Raw genomic sequence first — 21,869 nt, forward strand, 5'->3', positions numbered from 1 at the left:
ATGAGTTCCCCGTCTTGCCTGACCTATCAACGTGGGAGGTGCCTCTTACGACTTTTGAGCTTCTCCCAGACAGAGGGCTGCGGAGGAATCCGAGAGGTCGTCCGCAGTCAAGCAGAATCCGTAATGAAATGGACATCAGGGAGAAGTCTGACGGAAAGCGTTGTGGAATATGCAGGTTAAGTGGTCATAGTTGGAATAAATGCCCTAACCGAAACTTTCATGTTGGACAATCGTCCGGATCGGGTCGTAATTGACCTAATATTGTAAAATTTTTATGTGTAATTATAAAAAACTATACAAATGATTATGATTACATTGTATCCAAATTAAGTTATAAAATAGTATATGGCGTTTGGAATTATTAATATTATATCGAAAATTGAGGCATATAACCTTAAATTAAGCATTAATATAATGCAACTTTAAAATAATTAAATTGGTAAAAAGAAATTGAACAATAACCACAATAACTGAAAGTAGAATAATTAAATTGATACAAAAAAGTACAAACGTGTTAATGTACAAACATGTGCCATCCACCCCTAAAATTGATGGTTCGATGGTGTAGTCCTAGGGGTATACCTATTCGGAGGTTGACGGTCACGTTCTGGGTGCCCGCGACGACCGACATTATCATTTGGCGCAGATGGTGGTGTAGTAAAAACAGGTCCCTCGTTCGGCAGCGACGAACTTGATGCACCTGAGGGAGTCCCATAATGCTACGGATATGGGCCGGGCGAGTAGGATTCGAATAGTTCAAAGTCGTATGCATATTCTGACCCTGAGAAGCTCGGCAAATTGTCAGTGCCTGGCAATTCCGGATGATAGCTATCTGAATCGACAAACCCAGATTGTTCCGGATCTGGCTGGGGCTCCTGCTCGGGCTCTGGTGGTTCCGGAGAATAATATGCCATGGGATATGCATCACGCTCGGCCGATGTGGACGATCCCCCATTTGTTCGTATTTTTCTCTTCGCATTTTATTATTTTAAAAAATATCGTCATTTTAAATTTTATAATTTTATACTTTTTCAGTGCATTATGTTTACAATTTATTAAAGATATAATTTTTTTCACATTTTCTTACTTTCGGTGAATATATAATTTTCATTTTTTCTTTTCGTATTTTATGTTTTCTTAAATATATTTCTTTATCATTTTACTTTTAATGTTATTTTCCTAACAAAACTAATTTCAACATCCTAAGTCAATTTCATAAAAAAAATTCCTAATCAACATATAATGTACATACCATTAATTTTTTTCATGCTAAATATATCTCAAAAATTATATATCCTAAATAAATTAATAAAATACGTAAAATGTACTTAACATTATTTTTTAACACACAAATATTACAAAAATCTTAAATTAATAATAAAAATTACCTTTTTTTCTTTTTTTTCTTTCCTTCCTTCCCTCTTCTTCTTCTTTCTTTTTTTTTCTCTTCTCCTTTCCTTTTCTTTCCTTATTTTTCTTTCTTTCCTCCCCTTTCCTTTTCTTTCCTTCTTTTTCTTTCTTTCCTCTCCTTTCCTTTTCCTTCTTTTTCTTTCTTCTTCTTCCCCTCTCCTTCTTCCCCCCACCAACCGACCACCCTTAATATTTAAGGTGGTGCCGCCAACAAGGAATCCTTGTTTGGTGCCGCCAACAGTGTTCCCTTGATCCAGGGAACTGTCAAATCGGTCTAATTTTTTTTTTTTGTTTTTTTGATTTTTTTTATATATTTTGGTAAATAAAAAAATTATAACATTTTAGTAATTTTTTATTTTTTATATTATTTTTTGTAAAAAACCCTACTAACATGAGAATACATTATATTTAATGTATAAAAATATTATTCCTAATCATATAATAAAAATATATGAATAAAACTCCAGAAGTTCAATCCAATGTTTTTAAGTTGATAGTCGATGTTTTCAGACTGAATCAATCAATCAGTAGCAGGGCAGCAAATGTGCCCCTTGAGCCCCTCAAAACAAGACCATATACCCTAATCATATCCTATCTAAAGAGAAAACCAAAACATTATCATGTAATGGTGGATGATGCATGTGGGAGAGGTATAGGACATGATGGCACCATAGAGTCAAGGACTCATTGAGTGCCTCATTTAAATACGTAAATAAAGATATAAGAGGATAGTGGAACATGGGAAAGACAAGCATGCAATGCGAAGCAACCTTAGTCAAAGACAGTTCCATCAAAAGCTGTTCCAAACAATGCCTTTGCTTTTGTGTTTTCTTTCTTTATTTTGTCTTTTACATTTACTCTCTTTGAGAGGGAACCCCATGAAACTTCGACAAATGTTGGGAGTGTCTTTCCTTTGCCGTAAATTTCCTGTTAGTCCACGTCTTGGTGGAAGTGCTTTCTTCCTTCTCAGTTTTCAGGGTAAAAAGTGTACCAAAGGCATCCCATCGCCAATCTGCATATTTTATATTTCATTTGCATGTTAAACTGTTTTAAATAAATAAAAATTAATTATTTAATAAATATTAATATATAATACTTTAGATCGATATAATAGAAATATTAGATCAATTTGAAAATTTATATGAATTACAGATATAATTATATCAATAGATTAATAGTTGAATCATTAAAATATCAATCATAAAAAATTACACAAAATGGTGTAATGCTACTTTAATTTTACACTGATGTAAGTAAATTCCTCTCTAATATTTTATTTGTTACTTTGTAGATTTGGGTTGTAGATACTAAGTTATTAGTAAAAGTACCATAGAGACATTTGAATTAGAAGCTTAGATTGTATTTTGCTTTCTTTTACTTAAAAAAAGAATAAATTAATCTTTACATATTAGATCAAAGAATAGATTAATATTTTTATTTTATCGTTAAAAATTAATCCATATATATCAACATAAAATATATGTGATGCGACATGTTATTGTTTGATTATTTCGTTCAATTATTTTATTTTAGTGTACGGGCGTTACTTTAATTAGTGACAGTTGTGGCGGGTGAACTTTCCTACTCAAATCAATTCAAAACTACTTGGAATGGAAGGCTTTTCATATATGTGTACAGAAAAAATGCATTCTTTATTTTCCTTTGTCTTTAGTGTCGGCAATATTTACCGTATTTTTTCATGGTTTCCCACTTGGGGTTTATGGGAGAAAGAGAAAGATCAAAAGAACAGAGAGATTTAATGCAAAATAAAGTAAAAGATAGAGTTTATAGATATTTAAATATTATATCAACACATCTGCACTTGCTTTCTCAAAGTACTTGAGTAACAGGCCGAGGTTGTAATCATCGAACTCGAATTTAAAAAGAAAAATTCGAACTCATTTAATATATTTGAAGTTCGAATTTTAACATCTACAACTTTTACTATCAGCAACGAGAGCCTTTCTTGCAATTAAGTGCACCGGCATTAGTTGTTATCGTAGCGACATGCGATGATGGCCTAGCACCCAAGCTAGAGGCCTTGGCATAGCTTGAAGATGCACCAGCACCCGACCGTGTGAAAAACGCACCATTTACCATCAGATCGCCTTCCGATCTCCAGTTCCAGTTCTTCCATTCACTCTCAGGCGCATCTTCATGCTTGGTCACCTACATCAAATATGATTATTACAACCATAAGTCATCAAATCTCAATACATTCAAAGTATTAAAATGGGGTTACTCACCTCTTTGCTGAATATATCATTTGGTGCAGTAAATCTATTCCCTTGGCTGTTGATGGTTGGATTAGCACTCCCTCCAATTGCATACATTTCCCAATGGGTGTAGTCATTGTTCACCACATGGAAATACCCATGTCTACATCTGTAAATGTGTACTATAGAATTATGGTCCAGGGTGAATATTTGCTTAGACTCAAATTAAATATATCGAAAAAATGCTGTCACTAACCCAAACTAAAGTACAGCAAATATATGATAGGGTCTGAATTTAACTTTTTTTCATATTGGGACCTGAACTTTTTTTAGTTCAAGTTAAGCTTTGAATTTAACAATTATTCTCACATTAGGAGTTAAGCTAGGCAACCGTTTCCACATTGAAGGTTGAATTCTTTTTTTTTTTTTGTCTAAGTTAGTCCCTAAACCTGACAATTATTCTCATATGAGGCTTAAACTCTAAGGTTTTCAAGGATTAACTTCAAAAAAAAGTAAAAATCCCAATGTGAGAACAATTGACAAGTTCAGTATCTTGGATAATATAGGAACAATTGTAAAGTTTGGGGCCTAACTTGAACAAGAAAAAAATTCAGGCCCCAATGTGAGAAAATTTAACCCTATACAATAGGAGTACATATATTTTTGGGTTACCTTGGCATTCTTTGGATGAGCCCTTTACCGAAGTGATTAAAGGCAATGGTGACTTGCATGTTCTTGTCTTTCATATAGGAATCACTGTGCCCTAGTAACATAACTTTATCATGGTGAGTCATGTGGTTATTTGAAATGGTGATGGCAGTGGATCCATAAATAGCATCAATCAGACCATCCTTGCAGTTTGATAACGAGTTATGATCCACCCAAATATGGCTACCACCAAAGATGGACACACCATCACCATCTGATGTCGTTCGCCAACCGTAGTGCCGCGGGGAGTCCCTCACCATAGCATTCCCTCCTTGTTTGCAATCATGAATGTGCAATCCATGGATGATAATGTTGGTCACAAACTGAATGGTAATGCATGGACCCCCAGCAATGTGAACACTAGCACCTCTGCCATCAATTGTTTTGAAAGAGTTCATAATGAGTTCTTCCTTCAATTGAATGGTCATATCATGAGCGAACACGATCCACAACGGTTCGTCTTGAATCACAGCGTGTCTTAAAGTTCCAGGTTTTGGATTCACGGGATCATCATCACTAGAATCAGTGACAATGTAGAGTTTACCGTCTCTTCCACCAATGGCATTCTTGCCAAACCCGATTGCACAGTCGGCTAGCCTCCGTCTGTTCTTCTCCCAGTTAGGGTCACATCTCCAGCAATCATCTATGGGGTTACCAGTTGCACAAGAGAGATACTTAAGGTTCCTCCTAGACACATTAATGGCCCTGTCCAAAAACCAAAACAAAACAAAGATATGGTATTCATTATATCCACAATCACGATATATACAATGTGAACCGTTTGTTTACCTGTGAAGATCTTGAACTACAAGTTCAGGATCTTTAACCGGCGAAGAGGAAAAAAGAGGAAGAGAGGTGAAAAGGAAGAGAAGAGAAAGTGAAGGGATTGCCATTTTTTTGGTTGCGATGAAAATGGAGGGAGAGTTGAGCTTGAAAGGAGAAAATGGGTGATTTTATAAAGGGATTCAAAGCATGCTTCAATGGTGTGATTAAACTAAACATGTGGGCCCAATAAGCTTCGTGATTTCAGGTTTTATGGGATTCCACAGTTTGGGTAGTTTTTGGCCGTTAATTAACGTCCTCAATAAAGCTGCCCCCAAAACAGTAAAAAAAGTTACTCCTATAGTCCTATAAGCTTGTAGTGATGGGCAATCAAATCCAAGTACTAATAGAATATAGTAAAAAAGTCAATAGTATAGAGCACCACATTTCTGAAACTTTAAAAACCCGAAGTGATAAGACCAAAACTAACTCACCGTGTTCGGAACTAATGAGGATGCCCATTGTGCAGCCATAGGCACCTGGATTCAAAATGAGTGCTAGATATGAGTTTGTACATAACTTAAAGTGATTGTTTATGTGAGTACAAGAAAAGTTCATACCTATTCGCATGTTCGAATTTGTCTAACATAAGGATGGACTTGGTGGTATTGCAATGGAAGCATCGTATCCATCAAACTATTCATTCTAGCCACTGATTTCCGCATTGTTCACAATTTCAAATTTGGTTGCATTGCAACACAATCAATGATTCAATAACATTCACTTTCAAATTTTACCTGTTGCCAAGTTATATAAAGAAACCAATAAACCTAAGACTCCATTGGTATATATCTCTCTATTGAGGGCGAGTATCTGCTCACTCCCTCAGTAGAAGGTATTGTCCCTGTGGGGAGTTGTCTCCCATATTTTGAGGAGAGCCAAAAAGGGTTCATGGAGTTTAAGGATGAACATTTTGCATAACACTGACACCTTTCCTGTGAGCTTTCAAATCGTATCTCTTCCAGTCGAGGCAATTCCTAAATTCCGTGAATCCCTTTGGACTCTCTTCAGAAAATGGGAAACAAAACCCCCCACGAAAACAATACCCTCTGTTGTTGAGGGAGTGAGACACTCCCTAGCAAATACTTGCACTCAACAATCTCCATAACACAACAAAAGGCAACATGATAACTTGTCTATCAACGGACAAGAAGCTAAGTGCTCTGTCATAATAAAAGCTGAAAAAAGATGCATACTTTTAATATCACAAACATGCACAAAGGATGGAACTTGACAATGTTCTATCTGTTACAATGACACCTCAAATTAAAAAGAAACCAACAAACCCAGACTCCATTGATATATATATGTCTTCAGAACACAACAAAAGGAAAACATGATAACTTGTTTATTACCAGACAAGAAGCTTAAGTGCCATCATGATATTAAAAAAACATATTCAAAAGGGCTTTCTTCAGCCATAGCACCTAATGGGGTCAGTGCAACCTTTTTCAGCAGACTGTTTATCCCCTAAACCTCCACCTTTTTCCAAATATTGCTGATGGTACTCTTCCGCCTTATAAAAACGTTTCGCCGGAAGAATCTCAGTTACAATTTTCTTATCTTTTAACTCTAATTGCTTAGCTTCCATTGACTCTCTTGCAAGACGAGCTTGGTTTTCGTTATAGTAGTATATCCCTGATCTATATTGTGCTCCCACATCTCCACCCTGAAAAAAATTATAAAAAAAAGTACTCATTGATTGAGGTAAAAAGACGAACACTTAGTGTGAATTTTAAGCAAAGTCGAGATACCTGACGATTGAGAGTGGTGGGATCATGGCGGGACCAGAAAAGAGAGAGGAGATTAACGTAAGGGCAGATTTGAGGGTCGAATTGGACCCGAACCACCTCGACGTGGTTTGTTGAACCGGTGCATACCAGTTTGTAATTCGGGTCATGAACATGACCTTGGGAGTAGCCAACCGTTGTTTTGATTACACCTTCAACTCGTTGAAACGCTAATTCTACTCCCCAGAAACAACCGGCTCCAAACTGGGCTAATTCGTGAGATGGGTTAATTGGGCAGTCCTCGTCGGCGTCGAAAGCCGGGTTGTTGGTGTCGACGGTAGTGGCCATTTTTTAGTTTTGAAGCTATTTTTCTGCAGATATAGCAAGCAAAGTAACGTTCATTTTGTATTTATAAAGGGAGTTTTTTTGTTTGACTTTTCTGATGATGAACCTATCACGTTTTTCCAGCCAAATTCAAGGCCGCTAAACCTGAAACGATTTCTGGGGGAAAAAGAAAACCTTAAAATGAAAATCTATAATTAAATAATTGTGAATAATAAAAGCTTAACGCAATTATTTTCTGTCTTGCTATGAATCTCTGACGTTGATTGTGGATATTTAGTTTTACATTTATGCTAAGTTTATGTTTTGCATTAAATTATTCTTAACAATTTCATTTAAATTATTGGACTATTAAAATTATTATTGCATTTTTTTCTCTCTTTGCATCATTTGTACCAATCGAAAGGTCTTCTCCCCTCTCTTCTAACAGTTCAACTTTTAATGTCATAAATCTGCAAATTAAAATCCAAATAGCTTTATTCTTCGATATTTGACATTGACCATTAGATCGACCTGGACCTAAAGTATGTTTTTCTACTTGTTGATTGGTATTGATCCACTGCACCAATCGTTGAATCGTCACTTGGAGCTTGTTAGCTAGACTTAAAAAAAAAAAACTCAACAGCCTATTGAGTTAAATAAAAACTTTCGAAAAGTTTAAGAACTATTTTGTAATTTTTTAAAGTTAAGTGATTAAAACATAAATTTATTAATAGTTTACTGACATTGGGTGTAGTTTGTCCTTATTTTTTGTTAGATAAAGGTTGTATTAAAATATAAATAAATATTTTATATTTCTTATGTATTTTATATAATTTTAGATTTTTTAAAATATATTTTTAATATTGTTATTTTGAAGTTTCGTATGTTTTTTAGAATCAATACTTAATTGACAGATGTGTAAATGTTGATGATTAAATATGTTGAATTTATTAGAATTATGATCAAATTGATAAAATATGAAGAGTTAAATTTATTATTGTACCAATAAAAAAATGAAATCAATCTTTTGTTAACAATTGAATATCACAAACCAAAAAATCAAATTTAAAAAACTTTAGTGATTAAACATTTTTTTACTTATCTAGAAAATTAAAAAAAAATTAAAATTGAGTGATAAAAATAAAATATTTTCGTAAATAGATAACTATTCATGTAGTCTACCTAATTCATCAATATATATAAGAGGATTTCAATTATATTAGTCTTAAATTATATTTAATTTATATACTTTCAAAACTCCTCATATAATTAAAATTTCAGGAACTCGATAATTAGAATTTATTAATATAATTATATTTATTATACTTATAAAATTTTAAATTAATTTGATATTTTTATTATAATAGTTCAACATCTTATCAATTTTAAATTTTAAATTACGAATACAATTATATTTATAAATTTAATGATAAAATATTAATGGTAGGAAAAAAATGTGTAAATTAATTATAGGTTTACACTAACGTGAATGGATATAATATGTATGGTTTATATGAGAAGTGTCTATGGATATGAGGTGAGTAGCAACATAGTCCATATTGGCAACCTAAGTCAACACTACTAAATTTGTAAAGGTATACTTTGAAGGTTTTTGTATTAAGTGATACATTGTATTTTATTTCTGTATTGAGAGTTATATTGCATTTTGCTCATTTTACTAAAAAATGAATAAATTAGTCCCTATATGTTGATAAAAAAGAAGAAGCAAATTGATCTTTTCTATTAAATATTTTATCCATTTATATTGTTAAAAATTGATGTAGTTGATAGAATAATTAGATAGCAGTGTGCCACGTATAACTCAGGCTGATATATAAAAGACCTACAAAGACTAATTTTAAACAGTAAAAATTGGGGGGATTAATAGAAGTACCAACTTGCTCTTTGATCAAATGTATAGAGACTAATTTACTAATTTTTTAAGTAGAAGAATCAAAATACAATTCAAATCCTAATACACAGACATTCCTAATACTTTTATCACGTTAGTTAGAGGTTATATATGATAACAACATAAACAAATAACATCACTATACGTTTGTCTTGACATTTTTATTTTCCAGAATTATATTTAAAATAAAATATAATTATTAATATTTAAAATAAAATATAATTATTAAATATAATTATTTAACTTATTAATATTTTAAAATTTATTTAATTGAAATATATTTACTTAATATATTTCATAAAATATAGAAATTTGACAATAAATATATAAGTACAAAAAAATATTTTAAAAATATTAATAAATTCAAAATGATACACCAAAACACATTAATATCTATTGATACAGAGTTTCAATGAGAGTGGAGAAAGGGTCGTATAGAAGAAGGCCGATTCACCCACAACGAGTTGAAAAAACTGAGAATGGAGAGGACTTAGCCCCTTAGGATTTGTTGGGAGAGAAGGAGAGTCTCCCTTTATGTTGTGTTTTGGGGTATTTATAGGTAACTCATGGTTCCCGAATAGTCTCCTCTTAAAGAGATCGCACCCGTTAATAGTGAGTGGCCTAACAAAGAGTCCAATCAAATGGTTAAGGAAAGACGATCCCTTACCAAATTTAGCAAAATTTCAAAAGAAAAGCTCACCAAATTTGCTTGTATGACTTACGGAAATTGTGAATGAACCAAGGAAATTTTCTTTTCTTTCTCAAAGTATAAATGGTGGAGAAAAAAAATAAAAAGCTCAATCTTTGTTTTTCTCACTCACTAACCATACTTTACCAGATTAAATATTTATTAAATTAAATTTATAGGGTGTGCCTCGTATTTTTGGAGAAACAGATGATGCCATCGCAATGAGGAGGATCACGACGTTGCGACAATGCAACTCGGTACATCACGACGTGTTCTCTCATTTGGCAGACGCATTTTAAACTTCAAGCAAGACTTCTTCTCCTAGTTAGACTTTGATTATTCCAGAGATATTTCAGTATGATTAGAACTCTAATCTTAGCCTATTTAAAGGGGTCATTGTATTCTTATTTTGTGAGGCGAATCAGAAAAGGACTTTTCTTTGAGGGCAACAAAATGTAATCACATTTGAAGTTTTAATGGTAACTATGGAGAGAAATTTGTTTCCAAGTTAGAGTTTTGTTTTTGAGGTTTTAGGTAATGTACGTTTAGTACATTTATGTAATACCCCTATCAACAAGTTCTTGCAACTGTGTCTTTAACTCTTTTAATTCCGTAGGAGCCATACGATACGGAGCTATGGAGATTGGAGTAGTTCCCAGAATCAGATCTATAGAAAATTCCACTTCTCTTTCTGGTGGCAACCCTGGTAATTCCTCTGGAAACACATCAAAAAATTCACATACAACTGGCACTGCCTGTATCTTTGACTCGGATACCTTAGTGTCTAACACATATGCCAAATAAGCATCATACCCTTTTCTGATACACCTTTGAGCTATTATCACTGAAATCACATTAGATAATTCCTCTGTCTGATCAGATTTAATCCGAATCAATTCTCCATTCGGACACTTCAGAACAATATATTTCTGTTTACAGTTTACTACTGCATCATGCTGAGTTAGCCAATCCATACCCAATATCACATCGAACTCATCAAAAGGAAGTAACATCAAGTCAGCCGGAAAACAAATACATTTTACCATCAGTGGACAATTTTTACAAACTTTATCCACCATCACAAACTGACCCAGGGGGTTCGAGACTTTAACCACAAATTCAGTAGGTTCAACAGGTAAATTTTTAACAAGTGCAAGTTTAACACATATATATGAATGCGTAAAACCAGGATCAATCAATGCAGTAACATCAGTATCAAGTAAAGAAAATGTACCAGTAATAACATCGGGTGCTGAAGTATCTTCTCTAGCACGGATGGCATATGTCCTAGCAGGTGCTCGTGCCTCAGGCCTGTCTGCAGTATCTTTCGTAATTCCTCAACTACCACTGACATTACTAGATGGTCGAGATAGTCTACCCCTCAAAACTGGATTACTCGGCCTTGATGTCTATTCAGTTTCTTTTTCACCCCTTTCTGGACAATCTCTGAGGAAATGATCGAAAGAACCACATCGGTAACAGGCCCCGCTCTTTAATCGGCATTCACCAAAATGAAGTTTATTACAGTACTGACATCTCGGCTTAGGGGTGCCAACACTGCCAACACTGGTTACTGATGGAGTGGAAGGTCTTGGATTAGCGCGTTGAAAACCTCGCTCTCTACCCGAATGCCCAGTTGCTGAGGTAAAACGATCCTGGTATTTCTTCAATTTCTTTGAAGCAGAAAACTGGGATTTTTCCATCGATCTTTTACTGAAAACCCGAGCTTCTCTTTCAGCTTGTTTTTTTTCTTTGCTTAGTTCCTCTGCTTTATAAGCTCGCTCTGTAAGGGTAGCAAACTCTCGAATTTTAAGAATTCCAACCAGTAGCTTAATCTCTTCATTCAACCCTTCTTCAAATCGTTTGCATATTTCAGCCTCTGATTATACCCATTCCCGAGCATATTTACTCAATCGGACAAATTCTCTTTCATACTCAGATACCGATCTGTTGCCCTGTTTCAGCTCAAGAAATTCTTTTCTTTTCTGATCAAGGAACCTATGGCTGATATATTTCTTTTTAAATTCATTCTGAAAGAAATCCCAAGTAATTTCTTCTTTCAGAACCACCGAAGCTTTAGTGTTCCACCAATGATAAGCTGTGTCTTTTAGCAGTGAGACGGCACATTTCAGACATTCCTCTGGTGTGCAAGATAATTCCTCCAAAACCCGAATAGTATTCTCTAACCAAAACTCGGCCCGTTCGGGATCATCATCAACTACAGCTCTGAATTCTTCTGCCCCATATTTTCTGATTTTATCAACTGGAGCTTTCCCTTTTATGATAGATTCAGTACCTGTACCCTGTGAAATCTCGGGAACCAGTGGAGGAAGAGGAGGAGGAGCTTGAGCTTGCTGCACTACAGGGTTAGTTCTTATATACTATGCAAACCATTCATTCATCATTTGATAAAAGCCCATTTTAGCCTCTTCACTTTGGTCTATTGTCTCGGACCTTCAACTAGTAGTAGCTTCAACTTCTCTTTGTTCTGAAGCCGGAGTATGACTCCCGGCTTCCTCGGGTTGAGCTCGGTCGGTAGACATTTACTATAAGAAAATCACATTTCAAATGGTCAGGAAATATCACACTATCAATAATAATTTAAATGGCATGTATAGCTAATCTTATATTTGCTAGTCGGTCCGAGAACTGGCTAAACCGTAGCTCTGATACCAACAAATGCAATACCCCTACCCATAGTCGTCGCCGAAATAGGATACGAGGTATTACCAGATTTTATTGAATTTTTTTTTAAACCGAGACCAATCCAACACAACCAATTCATTCCAGAATATTTTTAAGATAGATTTACCGTATTCATAAGATAATCTTATCACATACCAAAACCAAAATTTGTTAGCCATACCGATGGCTAACCATACATTCATTTCACATTAACATCTACTTTACTAGCTTATACATGCCATTGATTTCCAAAATAAGTTTCTTTATATACCGAGATCTTGAGGCTGATAGTGTGATGCGTCTCCGACCAAATCCAACCTCCGAGCTCTTAACTCTATAAACAGGGGAAAAAGAAACAGGGTAAGCACTTTGTGCTTAGTAAGCTCATGTAACAAGAATTATACTTACCTACTATTTTCAATACAATGCAATAAACATTCATACATCCATTCAATACATTATTCCCCTATCATGCACAAACTCAACATTCAAATTAGTCCAATAATTTCCATGTATTAAAGATATTTATCATGATTGATGAGCTCATCAATTCCATGATTTTCCATTCCCTTGTTATTTTTCCATATTTATCCCGTTGAACTACTTGGAATTTCGATGGATTTTCAGGGGTACACCTAAGTGTACAAATCCGGGTCCGTCAATTCATATTCGTGTGCGCACATTTTCATTTCAGAGAGCACACTCCCGCGAACCTCATCATTACAGCGGGATTACCAGTCCAAGCTAAATCCCCTGTAATATAAACTCATAGAGTATTGTCAGGATTACCAGTCCAGGCTAAATCCCCTGCAACGACAATTACTCTAATGAGCTTGGATCTGAATTACCAGTCCAGGCTAAATTCAGACCTTAATTCGGATTACCCGTTCGGGCTAAATCCATTTTCCGTATATTCTTCGGGAGGGCTATATCAGGATAGGATCACCCGTCCTGGCTAGATCCTTTTTACCGTCAATTCCTTTTCAGAGATCCATCAAATTTTCCTTTCATTCAACCGGGATTTATTTCCTCTTTTCATCAAGAATATCGATACTTCATCAATTATCATACAATAAACATCCAAATCATATTCACATCAATAACAAACATTTCAAGCATTTAGGAATATAATTCAAGTTACACGAACTTACCTCGACAATTGTTCGTAAATAAAAATCTACTAATCCCGAACTTTTTCTTTTCCTCGATCTTGCTTCGTATTTGAATTTTTCGGATATAAATAAATAAATTTAATCATTAATCTAATACATTTCATGTTCATATGTAACTTTCTCTATAATTCCATTATTATTTATAGTGCATTCAAAGCTGTCTCACTGAGTCATAGTCACTAAATTATTTATATCTTGAGCTACAGAACTCCAAATTAAGATCCGTTAATTTTTCCTGAAACTAGACTCACATATCTTCTTACCATAAAAATTTCAGAATTTTTGGTTTAGCCAATAAGTACAGTTTATTCTTTAAAATTTCCCCTGTTTCACTGTATGATAATTCTGACCCCTCTTCACTAAAAATTAATTATCTCATTGTACAGAATTAGGATGACGCTTCCTTTATTTCTTCAGAAAATAGACTCATTAAGGATTCTAAGCATATAAATTATAACTCATAATCATTTTTTACAATTTTTAATGATTTTCTAAAGTCAAAACAGGAGAACTCGAATTCATTCTGACCATGTCTCACAAAATCTATTATATCTCATGATTTACAATTCCATTGCTTACACCGTTTCTTTTATAAGAAACTAGACTCGATAAGATTTAATTTCATATTTTATTCATCCTCTAACTCGATTTATACAATTTTTGGTGATTTTTCAAAGTTAGACTACTGCTGCTGTCTAAACTGTTTTAGTGCATGGTGTTAATTACCATTTTTCCCTAAGCTTTCAACAATGATAATTTCGTCCCTGCTCAATTAACCTCTCAATTGAGCTGATTTTTCTCAATCAACACTTTATTATATCACTTTAAACTACCTTATAACCTTTGGAAATAAGAATTTTAGCACTAAGCTTTAATTCCAAACTTTTTCACAATTAGGTCCTACAAATCAATTTCTATTGGAATTACCTAATAAAATCATCTCATAAACAAATTAAAGCTTCAATTTCATCCTATTTCCTCATAAAATTCCAGCACATATTCATATCAACTTTCAATATCATTCATAAAATCAAAAACTAATAAATTTAGTAATAGGACCTAGTTGTAAAAGTCTTAGAAACACAAAAATTACAAGAAAAAGGCAAGGATTAACTCACTTGGTGCAAAAATTATGAAAAACCAGCTTGAAGAAACCCTTATGACATTTTTGGCTGATGAGAATGCAGAAAAATAAAGAGAAATCTAGATAATTCCACTTTAGTCCTAACTTTTAAAGCAAATTTTGTAATATTCCAATTTTACCATTATTTCTTCAATTCTCCTGATCTTTCTCAGCTTATGCCGCCCAAAATATCTCCTTTTGGGGTTATTTACAATTTATGTCCCTCCTCATTTCACAATTGAGCTATTTAATCCTTCTAATAACTTTTACATCTTTTTCAATTTAGTCCTTTTCACTTAATTGACTACCCAAACATTAAAATTTTCTAACGAAATTTTAATACCATATTACTAACACTTCATAAATATTGATAAAAATATTTTTGACTCGGTTTTACGAGATCGAAGTCTCGATATCTTATTTTTACTTAATTTCTTCAATAATTTCTTTTTCTAACTAACCACTAAATCGGTAAAATTTTTCTATCGATATTTTCATACGATTTTTCCTATCATATCAATATTCATGCAAAAACATTAAAATAAATTTCTCTTTAAATCAGATTTGTGGTTACGAAACCACTATTCCGATAACATTGAATTTGGGCAATTACAATTTAGGTTTATTTTCTCCATATTATACTTTCGTTTTGTTTACTCATTTAATAATAATTCGATGCCTCCTTTTCCCGTGGTTTTTCCCTCTTTTAGGGTTTTCCATGTAAAATATTTGTGTTCGCTCTTCTCTATATTTTCTATTTCGTTGTTTATACAGGTCAATTCTCAACAAATTGGTATTAGAGCTACGGTTCAGCTTCCGCAGATTGACTGGTTTGGTGGCACAACAATGTTTTTGGATATCGAGAAGTTCAACGAACCAAAAATTTCAGTTTTTAATAGTTTCGGATAATTATGGAGGTAGATAATGTGGCTGAAGACAAGGGTGATGATTTGTTGTTCTCCACATAATCTGTTTGAAGGTGGAGTCGTGTCAAATGTTAGGCATGTGTCTAATTTAGAGAAGAATCTCATCCCTTTTTTATCTTTAAAGACTTAAATAGTTCGTAGAGTATTTGAGGCAAGGTTGGTCCCAGAGGGTTATAGTCAAGGTGGAGAGAGTTAATGCTTTCTCTCTTGTTTGGGTATTATTGGTCATTGTTGCATTATACAACTTCGATTTAAAGACTAGGAGTGTTTCCAAGTTCGAGCACAGTTTAGACTTGGTTGACATTTTGCAAAATTCAAGTTTGGCCCGTGACGGGGCATGGAAAAGGAGGCATGATAAATACGAGTCAATGTAGAGATTTGTAGGGTGTGCCTTATATTTTCGGATAAATAGATGAAGATGTCACAATGAGGAGGATCACGACGTCGTGATAACGCGACTTGAGATGTCACAATGAGGCAAAAATGACATCACGACGTGTTTTCCTATTTGGCAGCCGCATTTTAGGCTTCAAGTAGAACTTCTTCTCCCAGTCAGACCCTAATTATTCTAGGGATATTTTAGTATGATTAGAACTGTAATCTTAGTCTATTTAAATGGGTCATTGTATCCTTGTTTTGTAAGGCCAATTAGAAAAATTGTTTTTCTTTGAAGGCGACAAGATGTAGTCGCGTATAAAGTTTTGGTGAGAGTTTTAGTGGTAACTATGGAGAGAATTTTGTTCTTGCGTTAATGTTTTATTTTCAGGATTTTGGGTAATGTACGTTTAGTACATTTAGGTTTATTTTTCCATGTTGTACTATCGTTTTGTTTACTCATTAATGATAAGTCGATGCCTCCTTTACCAATGGTTTTTCCCTCTTTGAAGGTTTTCCATGTAAAAAATTTGTGTTCATTCTTCTCCACCTTTTTTATTTTGTTGTTTATACTATTTGATCCCCAATAAAATCAAATATATAAATCTAAAAGCTATGATTCATTCTTACAAAACCTAGTGGAAGTCACTAGAAGTCATTAACCTCATCCACTATCAACATTTAATCTATGGCTAAATTATATTTACGACCATGTCTAATTGCTTAATAAGGACTTGCTCAAAGTCTAAATCAAATATCCTTATATCTCTCGTCTTGTAATTTAGTCACTGTACTATATATAATAATTTAATCAAATTAGTTCTACTTAATAATTTTCCCCCACAATTCTATATTCAAAACGTAATTATTTGATCCTAATTTTTAGCGAACTCGATTTAGTAAATTTGACCTTAAAACCAAGTTTTTCGACATCGTTGAAAATTGAATTGTTACAAAAGTGGTGGGTTGTCAACTAAGAACAATGTTAGAGCCGATGTGAGAGATTTCAGGCCTAGGAAGGTGATGGATTAACAAGTACTGGCAGATACCCTTCCCTATATATCTTTTGGGGATTGTGTGGACCTAATTTATGTCATATGGTGTTAGGCTCTAAGACTAGGCTTCCGGTGAAAACAAATTTTGCCAAATTCTATCTTCAGAAATTGAGTGATGTAGGTTGCATGATATCATGAGGGTCTGGCATACTTAGGTATAACAATTGCCCCTTGAATGAAAGGTAGGTTAAAGTGGCTTAGGTTGAGTTGAATTTCTAAGCTTTAGAAGTTTTGATGAAGCCTAAAGGACTTTTAAAGCATCATGATTAATGTTTCTATCATTGTTCCTATGCATTAATTGTTCTTAGGCACCATTCATCTCTAATTGGGGTTTTTGGAAATAGCATCATTTCTTTGTCACATTTGATTCTTTATGAATCCAAAACCTTTATTTTCTTCTTATCTATACTTGACCTTTTTTCTTCTTTTTATTGTATTTTGTCAAGAGATTTCTTATCTTTTCATGCTTGATTGTTTGGAATTTCAAGTAAGAGATGTCTAGTAGTGAGTGAAGAACATTGTGTTCCACTATTAAAGTAGCTAAAACCATGATGTCTTAAACAACCTCATTGTAAAAATAAGTTCTCAATTCTGTTAGAAGCATATTGGGTAACTAAAGTTACAGCTAATAACAGAGGCTTCTATTTCCCTTTACACCTGTTTGAAGTGGGTTTTCATTTACTCCTCCATAATTGGTTTGTAGAGATGCTATGGTTATCAAGAAATTCTTAGCGTTTATCAATACTATATTTTTAGTTTGTCAAAGGTGTTGGAAACAACTTCTTCTGCCAACTTTAGTAACATGTCCACCTTTAATTTTGAAGGTTCTCCTGGTGTAGATTATTTCGTTCCATGGGGTAATCATAACCTTGAGGTGAACAAATTTTCAAAAAATCTTACTTTTTATCCCCCCACAAGTATATTCTTATAGAAAATAAGTTTGAAGATTTCCTCTTTCAATTAAATTCATCATCCTTTCATTTATAAGGCTTTTGCCTCATTTATTTGATGGAGGCTTTACCGAGGATCATATTCATAGTTTGAGATAAATTCATCATTTGAGATAAAAGTTACTGAGATTTATCTAAGTATGGTCCCAAAATAACTTTTAAAGATTTTACGTTGAAATTCGTAATCCAAATAGTGTGACTTCAAAAGAAGTTAGTTTGTTTGACAATATGTTAGAACTTTGGCCTTTGTCACATAACACATGACCTTTGAAGAGTGAAAACCACTTGAAGAGGAAAGGGAACATCTTTCTTTTGTTCGCCAATATGTATGTTATCACTTGAATATTGAACTTCCTTCTACATTGCCTAAAGGAGGAGAGAGGAACGTAGAGACCTTTTGATGTGGGTATGCGCGAACATAACTCATGTTTGTAGCATCTAATGTCCAAACTTCTTCCTTATTTGTAGAGTGCAACCCCTATTGATGTTTCTCGTGCTTTAGTCTTAGTAGAGCCTTGTCTTGAAATTATTGTTCTAAGTGAGGCCCAAGATATTGGCAATGTATGATAAAATATTAAGTTACACTTTATATTCATCTTGAATTACATTTTTATTGTAATTTAAATTAAGGTAAACTACTTAATTCATTATTCCAATTTTTCGGATATTTTCATTTTAATCATCTAAATAAAAAATATTTACAAATTAGTCACTGTTGTTAGAATCTTTTTCATTTTAGTCACCTAAACGTTAAATCCTTAACGGCAGTTGGCTATGCATGATGCATTATCATTTTTGAACATTTTTTACCCCCACTACTACTGCTCATCATCTTCTTCCCCTCCACACCACCCCTGCTTCCACCACATTTCAGAAACTTTAAAAACCTGAAGTGATAAGACCAAAACTAACTCACCGTGTTCGGAACTAATGAGGATGCCCATTGTGCAGCCATAGGCACCTGGATTCAAAATGAGGTGCTAGATATGAGTATGTACATAACTTAAAGTGAGTGTTTATGTGAGTACAAGAAAAGTTCATACCTATTCGCATGTTCGAATTTGTCTAACATAAGGATGGACTTGGTGGTATTGCAATGGAAGCATCGTATCTATCAAACTTTTCATTCTAGCCACTGATTTCCGCATTGTTCACAATTTCAAAATTGGTTGCATTGCAACACAATCAATGATTCAATTACATTCACTTTCAAATTTTACCTGTTGCCAAGTTATATAAAGAAACCAATAAACCTAAGACTCCATTGGTATATATATCTCTATTGAGGGCGAGTATCTGCTCACTCCCTCAATAGAAGGTATTGTCCCCATGGGGAGTTGTCTCCCATATTTTGAGGAGAGCCAAAAAGGGTCCATGGAGTTTAAGGATGAACATTTTGCATAATACTGACGCCTTTCCCGTGAGCTTGCAAATCGTATCTCTTCCAGTCGAGGCAATTCCTAAACTCTCTTCAGAAAATACAAAACCCCCCACAAAAACAATACCCTCTGATGTTGAGGGAGTGAGACGCTCCCTAGCAAATACTTGCACTCAACAATCTCCAGAACACAACAAAAGGCAACATGATAACTTGTCTATCAACGGACAAGAAGCTAAGTGCTCTGTCATAATAAAAGCTGAAAAAAGATGCAAACTTTTAATATCACAAACATGCACAAAGGATGGAACTTGACAATGTTCTATCTGTTACAATGACACTTCAAATTAAAAAGAACCCAACAAACCCAGACTCCATTGATATATATATGTCTTCAGAACACAACAAAAGGAAAACATGATAACTTGTTTATTACCAGACAAGAAGCTTAAGTGCCATCATGATATTAAAAAAAACATATTCAAAAGGGCTTTCTTCAGCCATAGCACCTAATGGGGTCAGTGCAACCCTTTTCAGCAGACTGTTTATCCCCTAAACCTCCACCTTTTTCCAAATATTGCTGATGGTACTCTTCCCCCTTATAAAAACGTTTCGCCGGAAGAATCTCAGTTACAATTTTCTTATCTTTTAACTCTAATTGCTTAGCTTCCATTGACTCTCTTGCAAGACGAGCTTGGTTTTCGTTATAGTAGTATATCCCTGATCTATATTGTGCTCCCACATCTCCACCCTGAAAAAAATTATAAAAAAAAAGTACTCATTGATTGAGGTAAAAAGACGAACACTTAGTGTGAATTTTAAGCAAAGTCGAGATACCTGACGATTGAGAGTGGTGGGATCATGGCGGGACCAGAAAAGAGAGAGGAGATTAACGTAAGGGCAGATTTGAGGGTCGAATTGGACCCGAACCACCTCGACGTGGTTTGTTGAACCGGTGCATACCAGTTTGTAATTCGGGTCATGAACATGACCTTGGGAGTAGCCAACCGTTGTTTTGATTACACCTTCAACTCGTTGAAACGCTAATTCTACTCCCCAGAAACAACCGGCTCCAAACTGGGCTAATTCGTGAGATGGGTTAATTGGGCAGTCCTCGTCGGCGTCGAAAGCCGGGTTGTTGGTGTCGACGGTAGTGGCCATTTTTTAGTTTTGAAGCTATTTTTCTGCAGATATAGCAAGCAAAGTAACGTTCATTTTGTATTTATAAAGGGAGTTTTTTGTTTGACTTTTCTGATGATGAACCTATCACGTTTTTCCAGCCAAATTCAAGGCCGCTAAGCCTTAAACGATTTGTGGGGGACAAAGAAAACCTCAGTCAACACTACTAAATTTGTAAAGGTATTTTGAATACTATTGTATTAAGTGTTAGATTATATTTTATTTCTGTATCGAGAGTCATATTACATTTTGCTCATTTTACTAAAAAATGGATAAATTAGTTCTTATATATTTGATAAAAAAAAAGTAAATTAATCTTTTCTATTAAATATTTTATCTATTTATATTGTTAAAAACTGATGTAGTTGATAGAATAATTAGATAGCAGCTTGCCACGTATAACTCAGGCTGACGTATAAAGACCTACAAAGACTAATTTTAAATAGTAAAAATTAGGGGATTAATAGAAGAACCAACTTGCTCTTTGATCAAATGTATAGGGACTAATTTACTAATTTTTTAAGTAGAAGAATCAAAATACAATTTAAATCCTAATACAAAGACCTTTCTAATACTTTTATCACGTTAGTTAGAGGTTATACATTTTTATTTTCCAAAATTATATTTAAAAAAATATAATTATTAAATTAAATTAAATTATTTAACTTATTAATATTTTAAAATTTATTTAATTGAAATATATTTACTTAATATATTTCATAAAATATAGAAATTGGACAAATATAAGTACAAAAAAATATTTTAAAAATATTAATAAATTCAAAATGATACACCAAAACACATTAATATCTATTGATACAAAGTATCAATGAGAGTGGAGAAAGGGTTGGCCAATTCACCACAACAGGATCGAGAGTTGAAAAATTGAGAATGGAGAGAACTTAGCCTCTTAGGATTTGTTGGGAGAGAAGGAGAGTCTCCCTTTATGTTGTGTTTTGGGGTATTTATAGGTAACTCATGGTTCTCTAATAGTCTCCTCTTACAAAGATCGCACCCGTTAATAGTGGGTGGCCTAACAAAGAGACCAATCAAATGTTGTGTTGGCAGTTGGCTATGCATGCCGCATTATCATTTTTGACCCCCACTACTACTGCTCATCATCTTCTTCCCCTCCACACCACCCCTGCTTCCACTATCGTTTGCTGCATTCTTCTTCAATGTTTCAATTTATAGTTGTTATTAACTAAACCGAGCC

At 34.0% G+C, this 21,869-nt stretch overlaps 3 protein-coding genes across 3 annotated transcripts; all 3 read right to left on the bottom strand.

Moving 5' to 3' along the window:
* Window positions 1-3,177: 3,177 nt before the first annotated feature.
* LOC107953556 (probable pectate lyase 18) lies at window positions 3,178-5,580 on the bottom strand. Its single transcript, XM_016888896.2, has 4 exons — window positions 5,124-5,580; window positions 4,299-5,039; window positions 3,657-3,795; window positions 3,178-3,579 (listed from the first exon to the last, which is right to left on the bottom strand). The coding sequence occupies exons 1-4, from the start codon at window positions 5,225-5,227 to the stop codon at window positions 3,358-3,360; spliced, it is 1,206 nt and encodes a 401-aa protein (XP_016744385.2). The 5' UTR covers window positions 5,228-5,580; the 3' UTR covers window positions 3,178-3,357.
* An 842-nt stretch (window positions 5,581-6,422) lies between these two features.
* On the bottom strand, window positions 6,423-7,478 carry LOC121219338 (peptide methionine sulfoxide reductase). Its single transcript, XM_041097287.1, has 2 exons — window positions 6,911-7,478; window positions 6,423-6,825 (listed from the first exon to the last, which is right to left on the bottom strand). Exons 1-2 carry the CDS (start codon window positions 7,232-7,234, stop codon window positions 6,571-6,573), a joined length of 579 nt encoding a protein of 192 aa, XP_040953221.1. The 5' UTR covers window positions 7,235-7,478; the 3' UTR covers window positions 6,423-6,570.
* Window positions 7,479-19,729: 12,251 nt separating this feature from the next.
* LOC107953557 (peptide methionine sulfoxide reductase) lies at window positions 19,730-20,839 on the bottom strand. Its single transcript, XM_016888897.2, has 2 exons — window positions 20,312-20,839; window positions 19,730-20,225 (listed from the first exon to the last, which is right to left on the bottom strand). The coding sequence occupies exons 1-2, from the start codon at window positions 20,633-20,635 to the stop codon at window positions 19,971-19,973; spliced, it is 579 nt and encodes a 192-aa protein (XP_016744386.2). The 5' UTR covers window positions 20,636-20,839; the 3' UTR covers window positions 19,730-19,970.
* Window positions 20,840-21,869: the final 1,030 nt, after the last annotated feature.

Source organism: Gossypium hirsutum, chromosome D07 (genome assembly GCF_007990345.1).
Source record: "Gossypium hirsutum isolate 1008001.06 chromosome D07, Gossypium_hirsutum_v2.1, whole genome shotgun sequence".
Taxonomy (NCBI): Eukaryota; Viridiplantae; Streptophyta; class Magnoliopsida; order Malvales; family Malvaceae; genus Gossypium; species Gossypium hirsutum.

What these genes read in the sequence shown, in the direction of transcription:
- LOC107953556 (XM_016888896.2), bottom strand. Translation starts at nt 5,227, where the DNA reads ATGGCAATCCCTTCACTTTCTCTTCTCTTCCTTTTCACCTCTCTTCCT. An exon ending in GTAGTTCAAGATCTTCACAG is followed by an intron (nt 5,040 to 5,123) that starts GTAAACAAACGG and finishes GTTTTTGGACAG; the next exon opens with GGCCATTAATGTGTCTAGGA. An exon ending in ATGATATATTCAGCAAAGAG is followed by an intron (nt 3,580 to 3,656) that starts GTGAGTAACCCC and finishes TATTTGATGTAG; the next exon opens with GTGACCAAGCATGAAGATGC.
- LOC121219338 (XM_041097287.1), bottom strand. Translation starts at nt 7,234, where the DNA reads ATGGCCACTACCGTCGACACCAACAACCCGGCTTTCGACGCCGACGAG. An exon ending in CCACCACTCTCAATCGTCAG is followed by an intron (nt 6,826 to 6,910) that starts GTATCTCGACTT and finishes AATTTTTTTCAG; the next exon opens with GGTGGAGATGTGGGAGCACA.
- LOC107953557 (XM_016888897.2), bottom strand. Translation starts at nt 20,635, where the DNA reads ATGGCCACTACCGTCGACACCAACAACCCGGCTTTCGACGCCGACGAG. An exon ending in CCACCACTCTCAATCGTCAG is followed by an intron (nt 20,226 to 20,311) that starts GTATCTCGACTT and finishes AATTTTTTTCAG; the next exon opens with GGTGGAGATGTGGGAGCACA.